Genomic DNA, 9,725 nt, shown 5'->3' on the forward strand with positions numbered 1-9,725 from the left:
CCCCCTTGTTTACGTGTATTATCTAAAAGGGCCAAGGTCAATATAGGTCAGACAAGTTATATTATTATAAAAATTCACCAAAAATCAAGTTATCGTTATATTCATATGACAAAAATTACGTTACCTTTATTAAAATATGTAGTTATAAATACGATATTTTTAAATACTGTACATTTCAATAAAAAATTCAATTAAAAAAAAATTGTAATATATCAGAACTGACATCTAACTGTGAAAATTTGTAACATTTTGTTAAAATTTATATACTTCGGTTAGGTAATTTGTTCTTGGAAGAACAATATTTCAAGCCAGAACGACTTGAAATATTGTTCTGTACAATTCTACATAACATTTATGNTATACATACTGTATATATTTTTTAATCAATCTCCTGTGGCATATAAATATGAAGATGTTTCCATTCATGTTCTAGAAATTTCAAAAAGAAGTCAAGACTTCTTTACTTTCTTCTTCCTTTTAATTCTATTCTTAAGGTATTTAGAGGACCTGAAGACCAGCCACTCAGCTAGGTCACTAATACTATTTTAGGTCTGTCTTTGCTAGGACAACTGGCTAATTTTGTTAATTATGCATAATGATTTCCTGGTCCTCCTCGTAAAACCAATCCAGCCAAGTAGAAGAGTTTTTGTTTCTGCGCCAAATCTGAGAAGCCTACTTGACACTTCTTCTGTCGAGGATCAAATTGCACTCTTTCAAGCCTATTTGGTACCGTCCTTCAGTTTTCTATCTATGAGCACTCAAGGTATTACATAAATCAACTGAATATTTTTTTCATTTTGACAATATAATTGAAGCCTTCCTCCTTACATGCACAGGGATGTTATATACCTTTCTGATCCATGTTCTCCTTCTCCACCACTTACGGTGGTGTCACCCTTCATTTCCAACCAGGAGAGATCATGCATCACAGTAGTTAATTCCTTTACAGTGTTCAATTTGGACATCAAGAATTGTAAAATATTGATGTCCAAATTGAGCCAGTGCCACCAAGTGAAGTTTGAGATTCTGACATGACAAGTAGTTAAAATAAGATACTAAAGGAGATTGTGATCGATAACCAAAGTGACAGGTCTCCCCACAGATCCAATGATGAAACTCTGCCCCAGATGTTGGCAAATGTCTCCTTTACAATTGTCTCCTAGCAATACTTTGCACCGTTTAAATTTTTGCTGGTAAAGACCACTGATCATGCTTGTCTCTCTGGAGAAAGGTCCACCTATAGCCCAAGTGGATAAAACCACCGCATGCTAGGGGGTGGGTGCCTCGCCAACGGGCTGCCACCTGGACTTTTCCAGGTTTTTTCACACTAGTAACACCTAGTGACCAGTTCCCATAAAAGACCTCCTGGCAGGCATCCCCCTTGGCAGATCGCCCACGTGTTGCCTTAACCAAATAAATCTTCTGTTGAAAACTGCACCTCACAGCTGTTGAGTGATTGCACACAATTGTAAATAAACTATACTGGTGTAGAAAAATGGGAATGGGGCTTGTCCTAATTTCTCCTTTGTCTCTTCAAATACTTCAAATAAGAAAATCGAATTCCATTCGATTACAGTATCTTAGATGTGTGTCTAGTGAGAAGATTGTTAAGAGCAACAGACCAGCGAAACCTGAGAAGTAGGGGAAACCGGGGATAGTTGTCACAAGGGAGATGTTTTCACAGTGCAAATATTGCCTATATAATCAAAACTGAGTGGTCACGTCATCTAGGAGTGGGTTCATTTACCGCTCGCCTACGTCATTACAAAATTTGAATAATATACGTTGCATTGTTTTCCGTTAATTAGCGGTTAAAGATTTACAGCAAGTTGCCTAAACTTTGATGCATCGTGTCTTGTGCCGTTTGAAAACTTGCATTTAGTAAAAGGTGCGTAACAACCGTATTTCCTATTAGATGGGTCCTTAATGTAGCCTATATATACATTACGAGCAATCGAATTTTGTATTTTGAAACTAGAAACTATGAACCGATTTGTTAAGGAAGTTCATTTGGGGCAAATTGTCACACATCGAAGGGGAAACTTGTCACTGAGACTGACTCATCAGAAGAGAAAGAAAAGACCTCCTGTTTGGTTTTTGGTGGGAGTTTGGTCTCACCAGCTATGTAGAGTTGTAAATCCACATTATGTTTGTCACAACTGTGACTCTGAAGACAATATGTAAAGATTCAAGTTACTTGTCTTTCGCGGAGTAAATAATAGTAAATTAATTATCTATTTTCTTTATAGAATTGGCACGAGTAAATGTCGTATTACGCATAATTTAACATAACTAAAATAAACTTAGGAAATGGGAGAACTTAGACTACATATATCCTGTGACAATATACCCTTACTCTGTGACAACATACCCTGGCTAGGGGTATGTTGTCACATACATCTAGACAGGGAACACAGTTTCTAAAATAATTAGTAACTATGACAAAAATTATTGAATGTTCATATATCTATATATATAAAATTGCTTGTCCTGACTGACTGAATGATTGATTCATCATCGCCCAGAGCAAACCGCTGAACCTAAAGAGGTGAAATTTGGTACATAGTTAGGGTACGTCATGAAAACGCACACTAAGAAGGGATTTTTCGAAATTCCTCCGCGGGGGGAGAGGGAGAGCATTAAGGCTTAACCGGAACAACGGCTTCTACTGTACTATTTTAGATGCGAGATTTTGTTTTTATCTGCGTTTTAGTAGGGTATGCCATGGCAATGCACACTAAAAAGGGATTTTTCGAAATTCCCCCTCGGGGGAGAGGGGAGGATTTAGTCTTCATCGAGTACTTAGGTGTATTAAATTAATAACATTTCAGACATTGTTATAAATATTTTTATCTATTTCGATTTTTAAAATGTTCGAACCGTTTTAAATTCGAATTTGTTATTGCATATTCGTTCGATTATAGAACGATTGTAAACGTTCCAGAAAATTGATCAAATTGAAAATAGTTCGTTTGATTCTCGGCAATTCTCATCATTCTCAGCGGTAGGTGTTATATAACAATTACTATGGTTGTTGAAATACTGAATATAAATGGGGTTTGCTTGCAAAATCCTTGTGGGCGAAGTCGCGGGTAACAGCTAGTTTATTATAAACCAAATCAAAAGATATGTAGGCGTATGCATTTTCACTTAAACCTAAATAAATTGATATTATAGACTCTAAAACTAGAAATGACTAAAAACTGTGACAACTAGCCCCGGTCTCTTCTAATCTCTATATCTGCCACCACACCGAAATTCAAGTAAATACAGTATATGATGAATTAATTATAATTGTTTGGAAAAAGTATGAATCAACTACTCATTATTTAATTTTTAATTTAATTTAATTTATTAAATAGATTTCAGATACATGATAATTAGGCAATTCAGAAAATCGAAATTGATAGCTACAAATATATTGATACAATAATCTAATAAAAAAAATTACTATTTGAATATTAAAATTTATTGGTGTTTTGCTTTTTGTCCTTATACAGTATTACGATTTTGGATATATGAGTACTAAAGCAGGACCCCACTGCAATCCAAGAGAAACGTAAGTAGGTCACGTGATAAGAATAATTTGGGCGAGAGATTTTACACTCGATTTTTCACCAGTGTTAAGATTTGGCTCTATGGGAGACTTATCACACTATTAATGTTTGTCAGAGTAATCAAACAGTAACAGGTGAACAGAGTTTTATTATAACTACGGTACGCATTTCGGATAGTCTATCATCTGTGCTCGTTACAATTTGGTGGGTTTACACTTTACAGGACTAAAATACAAGCGGTATTACGAGCTGATAGACTGTAAATGTATTTATACCGTTTAACGTGTGTAAGGTTTACATACGTGTATACCTTTTTTAAAAATTAAACAATTTTTACATTTGTAACTAAACCTTGCTTAGGTCTATAACTTTGTATTCATTTGTTTCACAATGAATTCATTAAACAACATGTATAATCTCTGTTACTATTTGTAATGTAAATAAAAAACGTCTGTAAAAACCAATAATAAAGATATCCACATTTTGGCAACAAATATAATGTACCATTTAAGTATGTATAAATTGTACTTTTAAACTATTTTAATCATTAATCATTGTTTTGTAACGTAATACCGTTTGTATTTTAGTCCTGTAAACCCACCAAAGTGTAACGAGCACAGATAATAAGACTGCCCGAAATGCATACGGTAGTTATAATAAAACTCTGTTCACCTGTTACTGTTTGATTACTCTGACAAACGTCAATAGTGTGATAAGTCCTCTATAGAGCCAAACCTTAGTACTCATATATCCAAAATTAAAATTAATGCTGTGCTTTAAAAAATCTTTATTGATTACGATCGATCAATAAATCGAAATAATAATGGTCGATCGGGAACAAGTTGCAATCTCATTACGCAATTTATATCTTCATTTGGAAACTGCACACGGAAATTCTTCAACATCTGAAAATTTATTAAATTAATAACATATATATATAGTAGAAACATAACGGAATAATTTTTGTGAGAAAGTAGAGATTGAAGAATTGAGAAGAGTGGCGATTTCAAAAAATTGAAGAAGAGTTTCTAAAAATTAAGTAGTAGGCCTATATACTGTTATAACATAAAGAGCAACGAAACAAAATTTCATCTGGAGTGACAAAAATAGTAGGAGTTGTTTCGATTTCTTGAACGGAATGAAGCAACATAGAGTTAACAAGTTTTTCTCTTACGCTTTCCCTAGGCATTTTTTTTTTTTTTTTGATGAAATAGCGAGTCTTTTTAATTCCACGTCGGTAAAACAGATAAATTGTATGTACAGTATTGTACGTTAGTTAGATTACTTTCTTAATAAAGGGCTCGTTAGATCGTTACTTCCGGTTCGATAATAAAACGTCATGTGATCACTAAGGAAATATTTTTAAAGAAATTTGTTATAGAAGTGACACGATGCGGCTATCATTTTTAAGTTGAAAATTTAAATTTAATGATGTAAGTTGGTATTTTGGCAAGTAATACGTCACTTACCAAAATATTTAAAAGTGCAACTTTTTTTTAGGGAAATTCCGTCGTCAAGCATGAACTAAATGAGGTCAATGACAGCATTGCAAGATAAGTGTGATCACCGATCCAAAATAGATAAAACGTTTATATCTAATACAGCGGGTGATCGGTTAACGAACACTTCGAAAGATTTTTATGTTCGGACAACGAACGCCTCACAGAACAAACACAAGAAGAAGCAACCTAAAATAATGAATACTGATTGGTCTTCCCTTGTCTTCAGGCAACAATTCGATACTTTTCGGAGCGCGGGAGACGTTGACATCGACGCTCAACCCGGTATATACCGATCGGATAGTATTCCTCCGAACTTTGGAACTCTCCCTTGTAATTCCAGCCTTTTATTTTTCTGACACACAGAATTTTTTATAGTATTCGCGAGACTGTCGGGCGGGCACTCGTTATTTTCGAAAAGTGAGAGTATAATAGCAAATGTAGAGAGTGGGCAGATGTTTGATATTGCTGAGCAGTATGGCTTGAATAGGTCTACAGTATGCCGCAGTTCAATCTTATCTAAGAAAGATAAAGTATAATCGAGAAGACTCAAGCAGCTAAAGGAGTAACAAAAATCACATCTGAGAAATAAAGAACATCGAAGAGCTCGTAATGGAACCTGAAACGGATCTGACGACAGAAGAACGGCAAGAACTCTTGAATGAAGAACACCAAGAAACTCGGTGAGATATGTTTGCTTCTGAAAAAGAGGATTAATGCCGATATCTACTATTAAACATCTTTTTAAGAAGTGGGAGGATGTCAGAACAACTGTCTTAGGATGACATCCAAACCAGGTTGAGATTAATAGGCTTGAGAATCTCTACAATTATAATGCTATTAATTACTACTGAAAAATCCTGAAGAAGAGAAAAGCAATCAAAATTAGACAGATTCTTTAACCCCCACAAACGGAAAAAACGTGACTAATAAAAATGCAAGACTGCGTATATATGTATTTTTATTATTACATATAAATAAACGTAATAAGAAAAAGTATATATTTTTTATTTTTGGGGTCTCCAAAACGAATTAATCAAATTTCCATAAAAACCAATGGTAAATCCATAATCGGTTAACGAACAATTCGGATGGCGAACAAAGTCTTGGAACGGATTATGTTCGTTAACCGATCACCCACTGTATTTCGCAAAATAAATAGCCTATTCTTTCCGTCAGAACATAAAACCAATATAACCAAAATTTTATCTGGATTGGATAAAAATTACAAGAGTTATGAAGAATTCTTACACACACGACGGCTTTTTTATTAGCAATATTGGACCATTCTAATATTACGTCAACAGTTTATGGAGGAGGATCAGTCTTTGCTGACATATCCACTGTTTTTCTCTCCAGTCATCACAAAATTGTTTTAAAATAATTCCTGTAAATTTACAAATGGTTTAAATTTCTGGCCTACTGATATATTAGGGGGAATGAATACAGGGCACTATTTTGTTGATATAATACTTAAACGGCTCCTATACGTAGAATATACAGTATGTTCCATAAGTCTGGAACTATAGAACACTTAACACTGACTGATCTTGGTTTATTATTTTACAGATAAGGCGTTGAGAAAGAAGGACGAATTCAAGTTATTTTTGATGATGAAGACTCACAGTCGGTGTGAAGTAGCCAAACAGTTTAACAAATTGTATTCAGTTTCCACTAATCATATACTGCGATCTAGATGCAGTCTGTTAAACTCCTCAGCACTTCTGATTGTTGGTCTCACCATCAAAAATAACTTGAATTCGTTCTCTTTACACAGCGTCATATTTACCTGTAAGAAATAAACAAAGATCCAGACTTATATAATATCCTGTAATACATACATACAGTATATTTATATTTGAATAATAGATTTCAAACTTTAATTCTCTTACTTTAGTAATGAAAATTTGCATTTCTTGTTCTGCGATTCTTTGCCCCACACATCGCCTTCGTCCATGTCCAAAAGGAAGAATAGCATATGGGTGGATTTTTTCTTCCAGCATTCCATTTTCTCGAATCCATCTTTCTGGAACAAAATCTGATGCTTTCAAGAAGTATTCAGAGCTCTTTCCAATTAATGGATGCATTCCAAAGCATGTAGTCTGTAAGAAAATAGTGTGATTCCGTGTATGATAAAATGAAATAAAATTAGAAAACCGTTGCTTACTCCTCGTGGTACACGATAACCTCTTAAAATAAGATCATCTGTTAAGATTCTTGCGGTGCCACCAGTCGTTGGAAGTAGTCTATATTCAAAAAACATATTTAATTATATTTTTAATTATGAAAAAAGAATAACAATTGTCACATACCTCATACTTTCCTTAATGCAAGCTTTTAAATAAATATATTTCTGTAATTCGTTTGGAGAATCATCGAAATTTTTTATTTCTTCGTATAGAATATCTTGTTTATCTGGATTCTTTGCTAAGTTATACAAAAGATAAGCCAGAGTGATACCTGTCTGCAAACAAGATATTGCATTCAATATCAGGTAAATATTATAGTCGAACCTCTAATAACGGCCACTGATGGAATCATAAAAATTAACTGTTGTTTGGAGGTTACTTTGTATGCATTTTTTGTTCGAAAGTTCGTGGAAAAGTGGCCGTTATTGGAGATTTGATTGTATCTTGTAATAATTGAAGAATAGTTTTCTACGCATCAATCATAAATATTTGCTATTACTTACAGCATCTACCCCAGCTGAAAATATCTCCATCAGTAATAGAATAACATCTGCATTGTCGAGATTTTGATTATTTATCAATTTATTTAGTAAGAAACAATGTTTTTCTGTTGATTGATTTATCGTCGTTTTAAAAGTTTCAACTATCTGTTTGGAAGTTCTGAAATTTGTTAAGAAACAAATTATAACTACATTGATAACATAGATATTTTATTATACAAAGCATTATCATTTTACTGCTAGAAATTAAATTTATAGTTTATCATGCAAAAGTGAATTCGTTGAAAAGAATGAAAGAAAAGATTGTAAAATTCATGCTTCACCAACGGGCTGGGCACGCGGAGTTTGCCGGGTTTACTTCACGTGTCTAACACCTATATAATAACCAGTTCTCATAGAAAAGTCATCCCGGGAGGCATCCCCTCGTGTAGATTGCCTATTTATTGCATTACTGTTTCCATCAAACAAAATTAACCATTGATCGCTCACGTATGAAACTATTTCAGAAGTCTGGTCTCTGCGAAGATTTTACCTCAAATAGAAAGCTGGCAGACATCATCAGATTTCAGAAAAAGGAGAAATCAGATGAACACGTTTAACCAAGCACACTTACAAATTAGATTCAGAGCATACACAACAGAATCGCTAAAAGCTGAAGAGAGTTTAAGCCAGCTCAAATATTTATGAAAGTGTCCCACTGCCAACCAGAAACGGAATGTAATTCTTGTAAAACAAGAAAATTCATAGTTCCCACAGAAGGAAATCTAGACAAAAACGCGTTACTATTTGTTAAGCCAGAATTTGAAATCATACTTTGCGATCATTCGGCCGGCCCATCTGTTTATTACATGTAATATATAAACGTTAGTTAAATTTCAAAAGTGCCCACCAGTGACTGAGTAGATAAAATCATTGAACATCGGTAATCGTTCGTGAGTTCGTGTCTCATGGTTGGCTACTTGGAGTTTTCTGGTTATTCTTCGCCTAAATAGGGACCAGTTTTTCATGCAGTCCTCCCTGGGAGGCACCCAGCCTTTGGTAGATCGCCCATGTATTGCGTTACCTCATTACATCTTTTCAAATCTTACTTTAACAACTTTAACAGTTACCTATAGAAAAAATCTTGCGACTCTTCCAGTTTCCTATAAATTGGCGTTTTGATTAATTTCCACAATGGTGGTTCCAATAATGTCTTGCCCATGCTTTCCAATGTGTCTTCAGTTGCAGTTAGTATATCATCTTCTGCCTTTTCGTCGAAATTACTAAAACGTTTACCAAAGCATACTAGGGCAGATGCTATTAGAATAAAATGAACAAAATAGTATTGAATTGAAACATTTTTCTCAAATAATTAAACATACTTAAATTATAAATACTTAAATTAAATTAAATTATAACCTTCGAGAGTGAATCTGTAGATTTCCTTCAAAAAGTTTCCAATTTCATTTTTATCGTCACGAATTAATCTCACCCTTTTTACAAAATCATCGGCCAAATTCACGGTTTTTGGAAAAGTAAATTGGACTACTTCAGAAAGAAGCATCCAATTGACTTGACGACGTAATCTCCACCATTCTTCTCCATTTCTGAAAATTATTGAATAAAGAACAATGCAATAAGAGAATTTTACATTTTCAACTACATATTTAAGGTTTTTTTTATTTGGAAAATTATTAGGGGAGATCGGGGCAACTTCGGCATGCGGGGCAAGTTTGTCAAGCACTTTTTTTAAAAAACAAATTAAAAGGAGACTTTAGTTATAGGTTAGGCAGTTGAGTTTTATTGATGGCTTGTTGAGTGTAGTGTTTTTATTGTTCTCCAACAAGCGTAGTTGAATTATCAAGCAAATTTTCATTTTCGTTCAATTCCATATAATATTTTTTTTCCATTTATATTGAATTGGCAGGTTTTGTTATAATTCCATGATAACGAAAGTTACTTTTCCTGTTAGAAGGATGTAACTTCAACTTATTCACGTGG

General features: G+C 33.9%; 1 protein-coding gene across 1 annotated transcript in view; it reads right to left on the reverse strand.

The window, feature by feature from the left end:
- Positions 1-3,274: 3,274 nt before the first annotated feature.
- LOC111621595 (cytochrome P450 302a1, mitochondrial-like) overlaps positions 3,275-9,725 on the reverse strand; it is a 21,526-nt gene continuing 15,075 nt past the window's right edge. Inside the window, exons 5-11 of the mRNA XM_023363773.1 lie at positions 9,144-9,331; positions 8,855-9,041; positions 7,749-7,905; positions 7,369-7,520; positions 7,224-7,302; positions 6,949-7,158; positions 3,275-4,462 (exon numbers count right to left, since the gene is read on the reverse strand). Coding sequence (XP_023219541.1) covers positions 4,352-4,462; positions 6,949-7,158; positions 7,224-7,302; positions 7,369-7,520; positions 7,749-7,905; positions 8,855-9,041; positions 9,144-9,331 — 1,084 coding nt within the window. The 3' untranslated portion in view covers positions 3,275-4,351. The remainder of the gene's footprint in view (positions 4,463-6,948; positions 7,159-7,223; positions 7,303-7,368; positions 7,521-7,748; positions 7,906-8,854; positions 9,042-9,143; positions 9,332-9,725) is intronic.

This window comes from Centruroides sculpturatus, unplaced genomic scaffold (assembly GCF_000671375.1).
Source record: "Centruroides sculpturatus isolate CEXI.00-Female unplaced genomic scaffold, Cexi_2.0 scaffold175, whole genome shotgun sequence".
Lineage (NCBI taxonomy): Eukaryota > Metazoa > Arthropoda > Arachnida > Scorpiones > Buthidae > Centruroides > Centruroides sculpturatus.